This window comes from Semicossyphus pulcher, unplaced genomic scaffold, assembly GCF_022749685.1.
Source record: "Semicossyphus pulcher isolate SPU_LCO1_2020_fin unplaced genomic scaffold, fSemPul1.0.p SCAF_12, whole genome shotgun sequence".
NCBI lineage: Eukaryota > Metazoa > Chordata > Actinopteri > Labriformes > Labridae > Semicossyphus > Semicossyphus pulcher.
In genome coordinates this window covers 66,486-81,940 of record NW_027211626.1, presented here as the reverse complement: position 1 = coordinate 81,940, position 15,455 = coordinate 66,486, and the positions used below count along the sequence as shown (strand labels likewise).

Here is a 15,455-nt window from a genome sequence, read left to right as displayed (position 1 = left end):
GAACTGTTCATGCTACCTTAGTGCTCGTCTGAACAGGTGTATTTTCTGCTGCTCTTTAAAGAGGAACCTTAGATCGAGCCTCGAGATGTGGGGCTGCAGGAGGTCCATGTTGTACTAAATATATATCATGGATATATTGTACTATATAGATATTTAAAAATGAACAGTAGAATTAGTGTTTCACAATCAAATTCACATGACAACTTGTGAACTACGTAGGCTAATTGCTGAGGTCAGGAGAATTGTATGACATAAAAACAGTGTCGTCAGCGTCGTCTCTGAATGTGCTGAAAGGCTTCACAAGTTCTCCTTTCATCTCTATAAGCCTTTTCTCTTCTCTTCCGTTCTGATGGACCAATCCACTAAATAATAATTTTATTACCGACAGTCAGGTCCTGTACCTGATGCTGGTGTGTTAACATCTGTCCCTCATGGAGTCTGTAGTTTTTTGCTGTTGTATCTGCAGGTCTCAGAACACATGACTGGGAGTGTGTGGAAGGTCCACCACATTAAACATTAAACATCCAAAACCACTGTGTGTGTGTGGAGTGAGATTTAAAACAGTCCAGTAATGAGTGTGCATCGACGCTAACTTACTGAGCTTGTGCAACGCCGTGTTGTGTTTGTCTATAAATGAAAGGACAAACATGTATCGGTATCATGCAGACGCTAACATGATGAAGTTTACATTACATTCAGGATCTAATAAGACCTTTCATGGTTTAGAAAACAGGAGATGTGTTCATTTGATTGTTTCATGTTCACTGGTGCTTTTGAATGTTTAAAAAAAATAATGCATCAAATGAAGCTTGGCATTCATTTATATTCTCTCATAATGTGGAGTCATTTTAATGAAGCTGCCTCACTATGTAGACTACTCGCTGTGTGACATATGAGTGAGTGAGTATTTGCACAACTTGGCTGCTCACCTATAAAATGTAAATGTATAGAGAAGAGCTCCAGAATATTTTTACGTTCTTTAGTTTGGGAATCGCATCCCGACTCCTTAACGAAGGCCACTTGAAGACGCTGCGAGATGGACTTCAGAGTTCCCTTGTGACGGGCTGTGAGCTGGAGAAAGGCCCTTCTACTGCTCCAGTGTTTTACGTGTCCTTCTCTTGGATCACACTCGGCGTCTCTGTGGACTCGAGACACAGTTCTCCTGGGACACAACATTTATACTCAGTTGCAAACGTTGTTGTGTGAACTAGTGTACAGTGAATTCCCTCGGCTGCTTTGGATGTAAACTGATAGCGGTCTCGTCAGAGAGTAACTTGTGTGTGTGTGTGTGTGTGTGTGTGTGTGTGTGTGTGTAAACTGTATATGGTTGCAGAGGAGAAGGTCAGGAGTTGAAGCTTGGAGCTCAGATCTCAGTTCTGGGAAGGAGGATCTGAGCTGCTTTGGATACAAATGATGACTGGATGTTGTCGTTTAGGGGCTTAAAGAACTGTGGGAATGAACTCGAGGGGTCAGTGTGATTTAATCTAAAAATAATATAAGGAAAAGACCGAGCAGCTTCTTCACACAGCCCTCCTGACTTCATACACACCTCCAGTATCAGGTCAAAAAAGTAGATCCATCATCGTCTGTTTCTGCTTTGATGAGTTTTGAAGTGCTGTCACGATTTCAGACCCTTCTCTGCCTGTTTCTAAAGTATTTTCACTTACACTGCACACTCTGATGAAAATGTAAAAGGAAAGTATAAAATAATTGTAGTGTTTGACAGCAGGATGTTCCCTTCTGTTTTCAGGGATGTGGTCTCACACCATGACCGTACAGGACTACCAGGACCTCATAGACCGAGGATGGAGACGGTAAGAAGCTGTCCATGACTCCTTACAGACGGACCCTTTCGATTATAATCATTAATATAGTTTGATTATATATTTGAGTGAAGGTAATACTTTTCTTCTTCCTTCTCAGAAGCGGGAAATACGTCTATAAGCCGATAATGAACAAGACATGCTGTCCACAGTACACCATCAGGTAACGACATTTTAACTCTCAGACGTTCGTTAACTTCAGACATGAGGGTGATTTATAGATATGTTATATTTGTGTTACACCTGATAGATGTTCAAATATACAGTATGCTGTTGTAACCACCTGTACCTCTGCTCTCTGTCCAGGTGTCATGCACTGAAGTTCCAGCCTTCCAAATCTCACAAGAAAATCCTGAAGAAAATAAGCAAGTTTGTTTCTAAAGGGGAATTACCCAAAGGACAGGATGATGGTGAGAGTGTGATTGTATTCTTGTTTTATTAAGGCGTGTGTGTTTCTCTATATTGATGTGCACCACATGCATAAAACAGCAGTGCTGCTTCAGTGATTGTGTGGTTCACATTATCTGCTGCATTGATTCTGTGTGTCGCAGGCGAGCCGATGGACTCTGTGTGTGAAGAAGCAGGTCCTCGGGAGCTGAGCGCTGCCTGTCACTCAGAGGTGAAGTGTGCCGCTGTCATAGATATTCAGAAGGAGGTAGCAGAGTGTCTCGCTGTCACAGAAGGTCAGAAGGAGGTCGCGGACGCAGCACCGACCGGCTCAGAAACATCGAGAAGGGATCCAGTGTCTGTCCAGGACGGGAGAACGACGACCTCAGCTCCTAAACCAGGTGAGAAGTTTTACTTATCAACAATAAGTGTAAAACTACTTATTCATTCTTAATGCAATTACAGATGCTCATCATGATCTAACACTCTACCATTATTTTCATTATCAGGACAGTTCTTCACACGTTTTTGCTTCTTCAACCAAAATAATGAAACCAAAAGCTGATAAATCAATTAGTAGAAAAAAAAGCATTTTTTATACTCGTTTTAAGTAAAAAAGCAAAAAACTTGCTGCTTTCAGCTACTTAAATGCAAGAATTATAAAAGTATCAAAGTTTATAGTGAACTGTATATTTGTGGCCTGTTGGTGTCTCTGTGGAGAGTTTCACTTCATGTTTCTTTATTTTCTTACATTGTTATTGACGAAATAATGAATTTAATAAATGAAGAAAATAATCTGCAGATTTAAAGATCATGAAATAATTGTTAGATCAGTCCTCTAATGAATCAGTGAACCTGGTTAGCTCATGCTACATGTAGCCTGTGATTCCGCACATGGGTGTGTTGTACCTACAGCCTCACATTTCGGTTGCTTCTGTAATTTGTGAGTCGCGTGGTCTCTCTGTGAAGAGGAAGCTGGAGTTCTCTGCTGTTTATTTTTGGTGTCTCATGTATGCAGGGCTTGGATGTTCTGCCTTGTCCTAGGCTTAACCTCTGTGTTCTCATTTATAATATTGTATTCCATTATAAGTACTGGAGGTCTCAACTCTTAGGACTTACTCATACACACATTCCCTAAAGTTTCCCTAACATAAAGTTTGTGCTGGTAAAAAGGGGTGTTCACGTTCGCTGCTTTCTCTGCTTGAGCTGCAAAATGTTTAGAATTCTTCAAAACTGGTTTAACTGGATGCATGTGAATGTAAACACATGTGGCCGGAGATGTTTCTATTGTCCATGTGTCCTTACATCTTATTCTCTAATTTGTTCTTTGTTTCTTTCTTTAGTTTCAAATAGTTGTGTTTCGTGTCTGCAGTTGTGTAATCGTGCTGCTGATGCTCTTGGCCCGGACAGTGTTGAGAAGATGATTTTAATGACTTTGCTCCCTGTTAGATAAAGGGTCATAAAAAGGTAGCTTTAGCCTACAGCAGCTAAAGCTCCACTGCTCACCACAGTGTGTCACTGTTCTCCTTGTTACAGACTCGTCGGAGCAGCAGCGGTCTGAGCGAGTCTGCTGTGTTTTCTGGAGTGTGTCTGGTTTGAGCTTATCTGCCATGTTCTCCCCTTCAGTGTCCAGAACAGGAAGTCCTCACAGTAATGAATAAATAACACTCCCAGTGAAGAGATAATAAACTCCTGTTAGACACAGGAAGCAGCACGTTTAACAACTTATCATGTTTCAGGCTTCAGCAAACATCTAATGAGAACAGGATGCACCACCCTCATTAATCACAAAGTCCAACCATAGAGCAGCTTGTTATTGGCCTTCCACCTCACATACAGCGAGCGTGGGATCTTTAGCAGACTGAAGGTGAACATTTGTCCAGATATACTTGGAGCAGCGTTGGCTTCCTTTCTCAGCCCTGCAGGTTGCTGCTCGGTGTTGGCACAGGTCGATGCAGACACAAACATACAGAGAGAACTTTCACTGAGCAAAGAGGAAGCAAAGAGGATTTATGATGTTGGGACAGTGCTCCTCCACTCCCTCCTTCTTCACCTCCAACAGAAAACACCTGGCCATATCTCTTCCTGCCCTTTATGACTGGAGCGCTTTACAGCTTTGGGCAGCTTCCAGGTCTAGCTTGAGAAAACATGGCTCCCCATCTGCAGAATACTGTTCACAAAGGTAAACAGGAGTAGACACGGAGACTGGAGGAGTAGAACTTGCTTACGTGTGTTTCTATTCCAGTTTGAAATGAAGTCTTTATAACACAGTGTTGTTCAAAGAGCTGAGTGGCAGCACAGACTGGTGTGTGGACGACCGTTTTGATGCCTGAGTTTGGCATGTTGGCTGCCATCTTGTTTTATGGAACCAGAAGTGACCATATTTGGACGAGATATTTCTTCGTGCTGTAAGAGCATGGAGTGAGCTTCCAGAGAACGTAGTGCGGGCTCCTTCAGTTAACTCTTGTAAGAGTAGATTGGATGATTTCTGGTCAGCGGGATATTTTGTTTAGCTTTAATGCTGACATGTGAGTGTTTGTGATATTGTTGGGATTTTAAACATGTATGCTGTTTTTAGTGGAGAGTCTGTTGTGGAGGATTTTTATCCTGTACCAGAAACATTTTCAATAAATACATTTCAATAAATATGTTGCTACATCTTCATCCAGGCTAACAGGTGGAGCAGTGGAGTGTGGCTTCCCTAACACCACTCAGCATACCGCCATGCTAACATTTTAGCAGCATCCTCCCACAGTAAACACACTTTGTGCCTCTACATGTTTACATGCAGGAGAGCAGTGTGTCACAGTTCTGCTGGTCCTGAGAGGTGTGTAAGCAGGGAGGGAGAGTGTCGCAGCTTTTATGAAGTGCTAACTGCAGGAGTGGAAACATACGTCTATAGCAGGAACTCATCTGTCAGACTTTATCTTCAGCACGCCTGCATGCGCTGTCCTCAGGAGTACCTGTCTGTGTGTGAGAGTGTGTGAGAGTGTAATCAGAGTGGGTCAGAGTGGTCGAGGATGATGTGTTTGTGGGTCAGTGTGGTGAACACAGTACGGACTCTGATTCCTGTCGACCTCTTTGTGTTTGTTCTGATGAAAACCTCTGACTGCTTTATAACTCAGTCCTTTATCACTAAAGTCTAAAGTATCACAAAAAGTTTGTTAACATTGGACTCAAAGTTCCTGTATCAGTCCAGCTCTATTTTGGTAAACCCTATACATCAGAAATCACAAGTCCTGATATTAATATCAATCATGAAATAAGCCAGAATGAGCATAAACTTCCTGCTGTGGTCCAACAGAAGAAGGCTGTCCCTGACAGTAGAAACTATCTCGAGTCAGCTGAATCTGATCGTTGCCAGGGAACCTCCCCCGCCTCACCCCCCTCACCTCCCTCTCCCCATCAGGAGCAGCCGTCTCCTCCCTCCTCGTGACGTCGACGGTTGGGAAAGTAGAGAAAGTGAGCTGATGGTGGCGGCTGGCAATTGCACAAGCAGGAAATGGTTCTCGTTTCCTTATTGCTCCAAACAGGATGTGGGCGTGTAAACTGTTGACATGGGATGCCCGGAGAGCTGGAGGGCTTGGCAGGAGCTCAGGAGGAGGAGGAGGAGGAGGAGGAGGAGGAGGAGGAGGAGGAGGAGGAGGAGGAGGGGGACGGGGACGGGGAGAGATTCAGTTGCTTCGGAGAATGTTCTTGTTGGTCTTATTGAGAGAGGAAAAAGAGGAAGTGTACGGATGTATGCTCTGTGAGTTATAAACTAAGGTATGGTGTGCAGAAAGTTTTATAGCTCCTAAGCTCAGATGTAATGTAAAGATTCAGGCAGGGCAACGACCTGGTTCTTAGGGAGGAGACGCTCGGCCCATTAGTCCAAGTAGGGAGAGAAATATCCATCAGAGCGAGCTCTAACACTCACTGTCTGCTTCTGAAGTGTGAATTTAGAAAGGTTTCTTATTTATGGGTAAAGTTTTTATTTCAAAGGCGGCATTAAAGCCCATTATGGAGTTCTTGAATAATTTATTTTCCCTCCTTGACATTGTGTAAAAATGCCGTGACATGCCTTTGACATGAATATAGATGATGTAATTCACCTAAAAATAAGGTGCTTTGGTGACACTTGTCCTTCTTTCTCTCCGGGCTGCAGGATTGGGAGCTGACGCGAGCAGGCCGCCGTGTCGGAAGGCCAAAGACGTGAGGAAGGAGCGACGTCTTCAGAAGGATCAGACGAGACAACACAGTGATGGACCCTCCCCCATCGTCTCTCCCACACCATCCACCCCCACCCCGACCAACCAAGCCAAAGCCCTGGAAGATTTTATCAACGAGTCTTTGCCCGAGAACTCCTCTCATTGCCTTGAGGTAAGCAGAAGTACAGAGAAGGTACTTTTCTTCTCTGTTTCTGTGCTTTGGAACAAACATTACCCTATTGTGATGATTCCAGTCCTCATTAAGAGCTCGTGTTTTTGGTTGAGCTTTCTGTCTCCATCATGTTTGGATTCAGTTAGCTTAAAAATCTGATTTCATAGAGCCTCTTCCAGTGACTTCACCATGTGTTTATGTGTGCGGAGAGGATATCTGGCCAGAGCAGAGTGGAAAAACCACCTCTTCCCAGTTTGAGTTCAACCAAACGACAGGCTCACCACACAAACTGGGTCGTGTTACCCTGCTGATGACATAAAACCACAGCTCCCAGCTCTGCCGGGATGGGAGGACATGGAAATGAACTTTTGGCAGAGGAGGAGAATTATGGAGAAAGATCCCTGAGGTTGGTAGAGTAACGTCATCCTCGATCTTGACCAAGATTTGAGCCAGATGCAGCGATGAACCAGGCTGTGTCTGTCTCTTATCTTCAAACCCCTCGAGACCAGAACAGAAAGACCTCCCCCCGAGTCAGCTCTTTACAACTGGATGCATTTGTTTGCCTGCAATTACCGTCCAATTTCACTAAGTGGGCATTAATACAAGGTCAGCCTCTGCAAAGGAAGCTTAATTATACATTTTACAAGGCAGATAATTGAGAGATGCCTCTGTTTAACCCATTTAGTTGTTTATTACATGTTGCAGACGGTTTACTGAATCAATCTGATCCTGACTTTCTGGCTTCTCTCTCGCTGCCTGAGCTGCAGGCTTAAAGAGGTTTTCACACCAGTAACAGAAATGCAATGTCTACACTGAAGCGTTTTAATGCGGTCCAGCTGGATTTCTGCAGAAAACACATCTGTAAAAGATGTCACGCCAATAGTCTGCAGGTCACGTAGGACGTTATTGAAAATAAATATCAACAGGAAATGGAAACGGAGACAGTATGCGACAAAGCATCGAAGAATCTGGGATCACATTTGCGGCTCTGCTCTGCTGATTGTTTTATTCTGGCATCAGGAGGAGCTCTTTACTGCTGAAGTACTTTGAATGCATCCCAAAGATAAAAGTCACGCGACAGGGAAGACACGATTAGATTTATTGTATGAATTACCTCTGTCCTGACCTGTGGATCCATCATCCACCACCAGGGGTCAGTGTGAGACCGTCACTCAGAGCCCTTCAGGGCCCTCAGGAAAGTGTGGAACTGTTCACCCACTTTTTTTATCCGTCTCCACACTTTCCACATATTTTGAGTGTTTTCCTCTCGGTCTCAAAATGGTTCAGCCTTTACTCGTCTCCAGTTTGATATTTGATTTAAACTGGTGCACCTTAAAGTCAGTACGATCCGCGCTCAGTGCAACACATCTCTCAGTTAAAGCTTCGAGCATGATCTCTCTTTTTAATTTAGTTTTAAAACCGTATGGCCGTATGTGTCTTTATTACAGGGCTCAACTGTCAGACTGTTGGTGTTAAATTTCAGCCCTGTTATGAGACTTGTCTAAAACTTCACTTCCATGCCGTCCGCTCTCTGCTGCTGTGTTGGTTCAGCCTGTGAAAATATATCTTTAGATTTAGAACAAAATTAAAAAGACTGAACTTCAGTGCCGTCCTTTTATGTCAGAGGCCCAACGTGTCTGTTTGACTAAAGGATTTGATGCCAAGTGGTCATATGAGAGAAACACGTTAAGGTCCAACCCAAACAAACCCCGGGTTCAATCCTCTGTCCCGTCCGTCCAGGGGATTCTTATGGCACCGCCTCTGCAGCCAACAAAAGCTTCAAAACGAGGAGACGGTTAATTAAAGGGGCCCGGGGATGTGGAGGTCGGATTCTTCTTTTAGTTTGTGTGAAATTAGCAACACGCTGAATTTATCTTTCTACTAGTCTAAGAGTATTACTACTATTACTAGTCTATTTTCTTACTTTGGCATTGTTTCTTACTTAGATAGAAGATAAACACAAACAATTTGATATGGACCCCTTGTATTTGTTCATTAAAAGAACTGGGACTAAGATACGTACTAGAGGACATTTGACAGTTAAAGTTAAGTCCTGGACAATTTCTTGGCTTAGTAGACGGAGAGAAACGTGCATCATGAAGTAGAAAGAACTTGAACAAAAATATAAAAACAGCAGCAAACTGTGACAGTTTGACTTTTGGTGCCTCTGCTTTATTTTGTGATTTTGTTTGGGGTGCCAGCCAGGTTTCTCTCCTGGCACTGAAGATAAGTCAGTCAGTTAGTTTAGTTTGAATCAAACATCACGATGGATGAACACATAAAATACACACCCACAATAAATGACAAAGGAACAACACAAACTCAAAATCCTCAGTTGCCAATCAATAAAGCACAAAACAACAAATCCCACAATCCCCAAATCCACAAAGCAGAATAAAACAGTCCAACTCTAAATTCCACTTCGGGTTTTCTTTTTATTCTTTTCTCTTCTGTTTAAGTCCAAAAGTATATATTTCCAAAATAAAAATATAAAGTTCAGTTTTTCAAATCAAAGTCTCAACTTTAGTTTTTAAATAAAAGTTTGAGTTCAGTAAAAAGAAAACAAGTAACAAACCGTTCAGACATGAACAAACTGTCTGCACACTCTCTCTGATTACATGGTGAAGCACTGGACACTGGCTCGTATTAACAATATTAATGATTATTTCTGATTTATAATTATAAAATGCCTTTGACATTCTCTGTTATTTTGAGCAACACCTGCTGTAACTGTGTCATATTTGAGACGGACTTAACACACCTTCTTCGTATTGTTTTTATTTTCCCATCAAGCTGCAGCTTTTGTGAAAATGAGATAATTTACTGAAGAAGATTAAAAAGCTTTAAAACAGAAAACTTTTCCATTTTAATTGTAAAATGTTTTAAATTGTTCGTGTCAGCCAGGAGAGGGTGTGTGTGTGTCCGTCTCTCTCTCTCTCTTCACACTCCTTTCACGCGGTCTCTCTTTGATTTGTGAGGATTTGAATCACCTCTTTTTTCACTCTCAGTACTTTAATCCGTTTTGATGTTAACCTTTTTCTGCACGTATTCTTTTTGAAGGTGAGGCTAGTGCGCTCCAATCCCCCTAGCCCGCAGTTCAAAGCCTCTTTCGACGCCTCCTACCAGGTGTACAAACTCTACCAGATGGCCATTCACAAGGACCCTCCTGACAAACCCTCCGAGAGCCAGGTCAGAGGGTGGGGGGCGTAGGTCAACCTACTCAAGGGGTACCTGGGGAGGGAGGGCAGGGTACCTCCAGAGGCATGAAGAGGATTTTATCCTGGTCTTTTGTTTATATCTTATAAAGGACTTTAAATGATCTTTTATTCAACAGTATCTATATCTTCAGTGCTGGATGAGAGTTCATGTGTCAGGTAGAAGTTTTTGTCGTCATAATCATAAGTTTGTTCTTGTAATTTGACTTTCTGGAAAAAGAGATGCATTTGAAGCAGCAGGAGGAAAAACCCAAATGTCTGTATGGATGGAAAACAGTGGATTAAGGTGTTGGTATTAAAGGGAGCGCGCGTGCAGAGGAGAGAGAGTCAGAGCGGGAGGAGATGGAGGGGAAAATGTTTCCGTACGCCGCGGTCGAGAGCAGTGTTTCTCCAGGTGTCTGTCTTGGCCCACGGTCGGGTCGTTAGTCTGAAGCTGTTTTGGTTTTGGGGGGCAGCTCGACCTTCACACATTTACCTGGTCGGTGCCCCCCCCTGCAGGAGAGTTCCCCTTTTCTGAAGGGAAATGTAATTAATGTGATTTACATACTTTTTGTGTGTGCAGTCTGGTTGTTGTCCTTCCTTGGAGGAGTCTGGAAGAGTGAAGAGAGTATCTCAGTTGGCACATTTTATATTCTTGCTCCTGCAGACCCTGATTGTTCGTTACATCTTGACTCCACAGTCGTGTGATTGGTGCTAAAAGCTGGGCAGTGCACTAGCCTCACCCTCAAGTTGCCTGACATCTTATGTTATTTTAAAGGCACAATTTCAGTCTCCTAGAATCCCATTGTTTTCCTGCATTCATGAGCGCAACGATCTGATAAAACCAGTGAATCAATTGGTAAACTGAAAACAGACCTGCTGTTAGCAGCTTTGCCCCGAGGACTAGGAGACTGACGTGAACCCTGACATGCCAGAGCTCTTGTATAACGCTGTTTACAACCTCTGTTGTTCAATCCTGCACTGTTCATCCCTCCAAAGCTACCATGCTTCCTCCTCTTCCTCCTCTTCTTCTCCTTCTTTCTAAAATCCCTCTCTCCCTCTTCATCTTCCTTGTATTCATTGTAACCCTTATAAAACCTCCCCCACCTTATTCCCCCCCCCCCCACACCCTGTGCTTGAAGGTGAGGCTAGTGCCGGTCAGCTTTGAGGACCCTCGGTTCACGGCGTCCTATGAGCAGTCGGTGGCGCTGTACGCCAGCTACCAGATGTCCGTTCATGGTGATGACCCCAGCGAGTGTAGTGAGAGTGAGGTACTGCATGATTATTACACTGCACATACTGTAGGACTCTACTGCACGTGCTCACTGCGTTTCTTTTAGGAGACCCCACATCCATTCAACATTTTAAAATCCTCTGGTGTATTCTTCTTTAAACTTCTTGTTTTTTAAGACGAATGAAAAGAAAAACAAAATAAGATGCTGCAGACACATCAGCACTAATGGAACATGCATTCAAATGTGTGTATGCATACATCCCTCCTCTTCCTCACTCATCTCTTGTACATGTAGCTATCTGTCTTTATCCTCCCTGTCAGTCTTTTAAAGGAAATACATGAAGAGAAAGGATGTTGAAGTCTTTGCATCTCGATCAATAACAGTTCTCCCTGCGGTCTCTTACTCTTGGGAGATCTGTCGCATTCATTAGCCTTCACTGAATTGTTGTAATGATTAAAATGTGTGATTTTTCTTCATGTGATTCTTCGAATGCAGGAGCTCTGACTGTAAACGATTTGCAGTGAATGAGAAGTATTGTTTGGTAATGAATGGGAACGGAAAACAGAAACATTACCCACGCAAAGATTCATAAAGTTTTAAATTCAAAGTTTTACACAGTAAATTATATTATAAAATCAGAACACACAGCTCTGTTTCTAAACTTTATATTCACATATAAAAGAAGAAAATAAGTCTGGTCAGGATGCAGAGCTGCTGGACATGCTCACCAACCTGAGAGGGCCTTTTGTCCCCCAGGGCTGGAAAAACAACCCCCCCCCCCCGCCAGCAGGCCTCCGCAAATTACTAAATTCTCCAGCTTGTAAAAGTAAGGTAATTAATAAATAATAAAAGCTGTCAGATTGGGCAGACTGTGGCAGATTCTTTCCTAGTGCCATAACACGGCCTCTATTAACGGGAGTGTGTGTGTTTGTGTGTGTGTTTGTGTGTGTGTTTGTGTGCACAGCTTCAGCTCAGGTTTATAACTGTACTGAGGTCTGATGGGTTCAAGCACCAGAGGAATAACATCTAAATAAAAAGACAAATTAGGTGTGCAAGAAAGTCTGCTGTCTGTCAGGCTGCCAGAAAATAAAGTTTATTTCTTTAATTGCTGGACTCTGCAGGCTGGATACGAAGTGTGGTGCAGTTAAACACAGAGTGACTTTGTTTGGGGTAAATTGCTCTTAATGCAGCCCATTCATTGTAATTCACTTTGACATTAATAACTCAGGGAGAGCTGTAGAGAAATGGCTCTAGACTGTAATAACCCTAAATGTTCAATTGTAAGATTGTAATACTGCATGAACACTCCATAAGTTCACATATACCCAGGTTGACAGTAGTAACAGACCCAAACAGACCAGGTCAGAGCAGCGTTCGTTCTGCTGTCAGCGTCTCTAAAAAGAGCTCATCTGTCCTTTATTTTTTTACTCCCGTTGAGATACTAAATGTCCTTTACAAGGCAGTCCTGGCCGAGACAGCAGCATGAAAAAGTTTCACATTAAGAACAACCAACAGACTTTTACAAAAGAATTTACATAAAGCTGTAAATTAGCAGCATTCAGCAATAAGACAAGACATTTAAAACCAGCGGTGTTAGTCAAGCTTCTTGTTTAGTTTAGCTACCTGTTATTTTATATAAATTATATTAAAGCTTCAACACGCTGAATCCTCCCCCAGAAAAACGAAGCAAACAGCAACATGCATAAAGTAACTGACTACATTCAACCTGCTGTTTTTTAATTTTAATTAATTCATTTTGTCGTGTAATATTTCTTCGTGGGATCACCATGTTAGTAGTGAAAGCGAAGCTTTGGTTTCACAAAGAATTGCATTTCTGTTCTCCCTCAGTTGATCAAAATGAAGGAGTACAAAAGTTTAAACTGAGCTAATTATTATCGACCTCTTCCTTCTTTTATGTGCTGTTTGTTTATTATTTAAGTCTTCTGCGGCCCCCCGAACATTCCCTCACATTAATTTTCTGCAAACAGAAAAGGAAAACATTGACGCTAGCTTGTGCTGCTGATGTTGATGTTTTTAGAATGCACTGCTTGTGATGTTAGCTTGGTTGGCGTTGACGGCTGCAGAAATCTAAGATGTGCTTGAGCTTTAGAAATGTTTAGGAACGTGTAGCTTGTGATGAAGCAAAACAGCTAATCTACCAAAAAGCTATTTAGTTAAAAAAAGAGCCACGCTACCGACCTGGCACTGAAAATGTAGTAACGCTGCTCCTTGTAGCACTATTAGTGCCAAACACTGAATCAGAACAGGAGATCTATTACCTATTTTACCTCATTATAGCACCTTAGAACTAAACTCTGTTTCTCGCTGACTCCTGACTTCCTGTCCTCCCTCAGAAAAAGAAGACGGATCACGAACACGTGTTGTGTACAGCTCACAAAACTGCTGTCACTATCTGTCTAAATGTGTGTTTGTCCTGCATCACTGACTCATAAATGCTTTAATTGTCTTGGTTTTTGGTCGTCTTGCCTCTCGAGCTCCTGGTTAACTCACCCGCTCTCTTCCCAGAAGCTTCCCGTTGTCCTGTGGCATCCATAAAGAAATGGAAAACACATTGTTGATGTGGTTCTGGCACATTTTGTTGCCGTGCCATTCCACGCCTGCTGCTGCTACTTAGGAAGTTGGGTCATTTAGTATTTGTGGAGGTATTTATTAATCCATTAAAGTCTTACCTAGGGACTGAATGTGGAATTAGCGTCAGCCTGGATAGGAGCCAGGCGATAGGAGAGAGAGAGAGAGAGAGAGAGAGAGAGTGAGAGAGTGTGTGTGTGTGTGTGTGTGTGTGTGTGTGTGTGTGTGTGTGTGTGTGTGTGTGTGTGTGTGTGTGTGTGTTGAATTACGCTGCCAAAATTGTGCTTCCATTAGACAGTACGACGTCCTGGAGGCCAACGGCTCTGTTTGCTTAAGGATGCTGCATTTCCTGTCATACAACGACTGGAAGAGAGCCAGACATTATTCCCTCCACATCCAATCATGGCTTCCTGACAGAGTGAAGCACGTACTTAGAGACATTTAGACACATGCACATACACACGTGCGCGAATACACACACACACACACACACACACACACACACACACACACACACACACTCACACTTACTGGTCTTAACTGTTGTGCTGAGCCGTGACTCTGGGTTCCTGCACATGTGGCTTTAATTTTCAAGAAAACAAATCCTGTTAAATCTGTATTTACTCGTCATGATGGCCGGGACTTTAACCAAGACGACAGTGTGTATGGAAAAAGCTGAGAAATGGCAATAAAATGTTGAGTAAAAAGAAGAAATGATTGAGGAAAATAACTTCTGGCTCCGATCAGTTTGAAGCTTTTGCAGGCTGGTTCTGCACAATAATGAGATCCTCAATAAAACATCTATAAGCAGCATGTGTATCATCGTAGATCCACTTCCTGTTACGTCACAGCTCATTTCTTTCCCCTGACTGTTCTGTGCATCGCAGCCCGTTTCCTGGAGCTCCTCCGTTGCACAGTTTGAAATCGACAATCTAGTCAGACTGTATTCAGGTTGTTTTTATAGTTTTTTAATGTTAGAGACTGCAGTCAGGCCTCTTGTCGCTCAAGCAAGTACAGCAATTTGAGCAAGTAAAGCGCACAATGACGAGAGGTCTAAGTAGCAATTATGCTTAAGCAGATGTGTGCGTTTATGTGTACTGTATGTGCGTAAGACACAACAGCTTGTGTTTGTGTGTGTGTGTGACGGCTGCTTGCCCTCCTAATCGTACACAGATGGGTGTTTACTATAGGAAAGGGAGAGTTGGAGAGGAAGTGATGGACTCCATGTGTTGTGGATGAGAAGGTTCCAGAAGTTACTGTGGACTCGGCTCTGTTTACACGCGTGTACATTGTTGTATCAGAGAAAGAGATGGAGAGAGGAAGCTCAGATTGAATTCACATGTTTGTTTTCTTGCTGTCTTCATGTCTGTACCTGCACGTCAGACGCTCTCTCTCTCTCCTGCAGAGAGAACGAGTCGGTTTGTTTGTTTGTGTGTCTGTGTCAGCCTGGCAGGGCCGTGTGGTTAGAGAGGAGGGTAAACCCTGCCAGGCTCCAGGAGAGCAGCCTCACTCAGCCAAGCAGGGCTGACACACAGTGGAAAGCCTCCTGGTTTGAATATTACCCAGCAGCCCCTGATGACACACACACATCCAACCAAGTTTCATTTGCACACATTAACATGCTCTAAAGCTTAAAGCCTCTGGAAACCCAGATCTACAACAGTCTCCTGACTGTGAAATGTGAGCTCTTACGTACGTCATAAGAAGCTTCTAAAAGTAATAAAAATTAGATATTAAATATTGACATTTAAGTTTATGAGTCTTTCTGATGTTTGGTTTGAAAAAAATTATACAATACATTTTCCGAACCAATCATAATTAAAGTCACACAGCAGCTGTTTGGCTAGTTACACCTAGCGTGAGAGTGG

The 15,455-nt window shown here is 42.9% G+C and overlaps 1 protein-coding gene across 2 annotated transcripts in view; it reads left to right on the top strand.

Moving 5' to 3' along the window:
• LOC138588474 (arginyl-tRNA--protein transferase 1) overlaps window positions 1-15,455 on the top strand; it is a 54,936-nt gene that overhangs the window by 2,672 nt on the left and 36,809 nt on the right. Inside the window, exons 2-7 of one of the 2 annotated variants that reach the window (XM_069658619.1) lie at window positions 1,751-1,814; window positions 1,924-1,986; window positions 2,130-2,233; window positions 2,375-2,611; window positions 6,355-6,569; window positions 10,906-11,034. In XM_069658619.1, coding sequence (XP_069514720.1) covers window positions 1,751-1,814; window positions 1,924-1,986; window positions 2,130-2,233; window positions 2,375-2,611; window positions 6,355-6,569; window positions 10,906-11,034 — 812 coding nt within the window. Of the gene's footprint in view, window positions 1-1,750; window positions 1,815-1,923; window positions 1,987-2,129; window positions 2,234-2,374; window positions 2,612-6,354; window positions 6,570-9,629; window positions 9,759-10,905; window positions 11,035-15,455 lie in introns of both variants that reach the window. The other variant, XM_069658618.1, reaches the window with a different exon arrangement.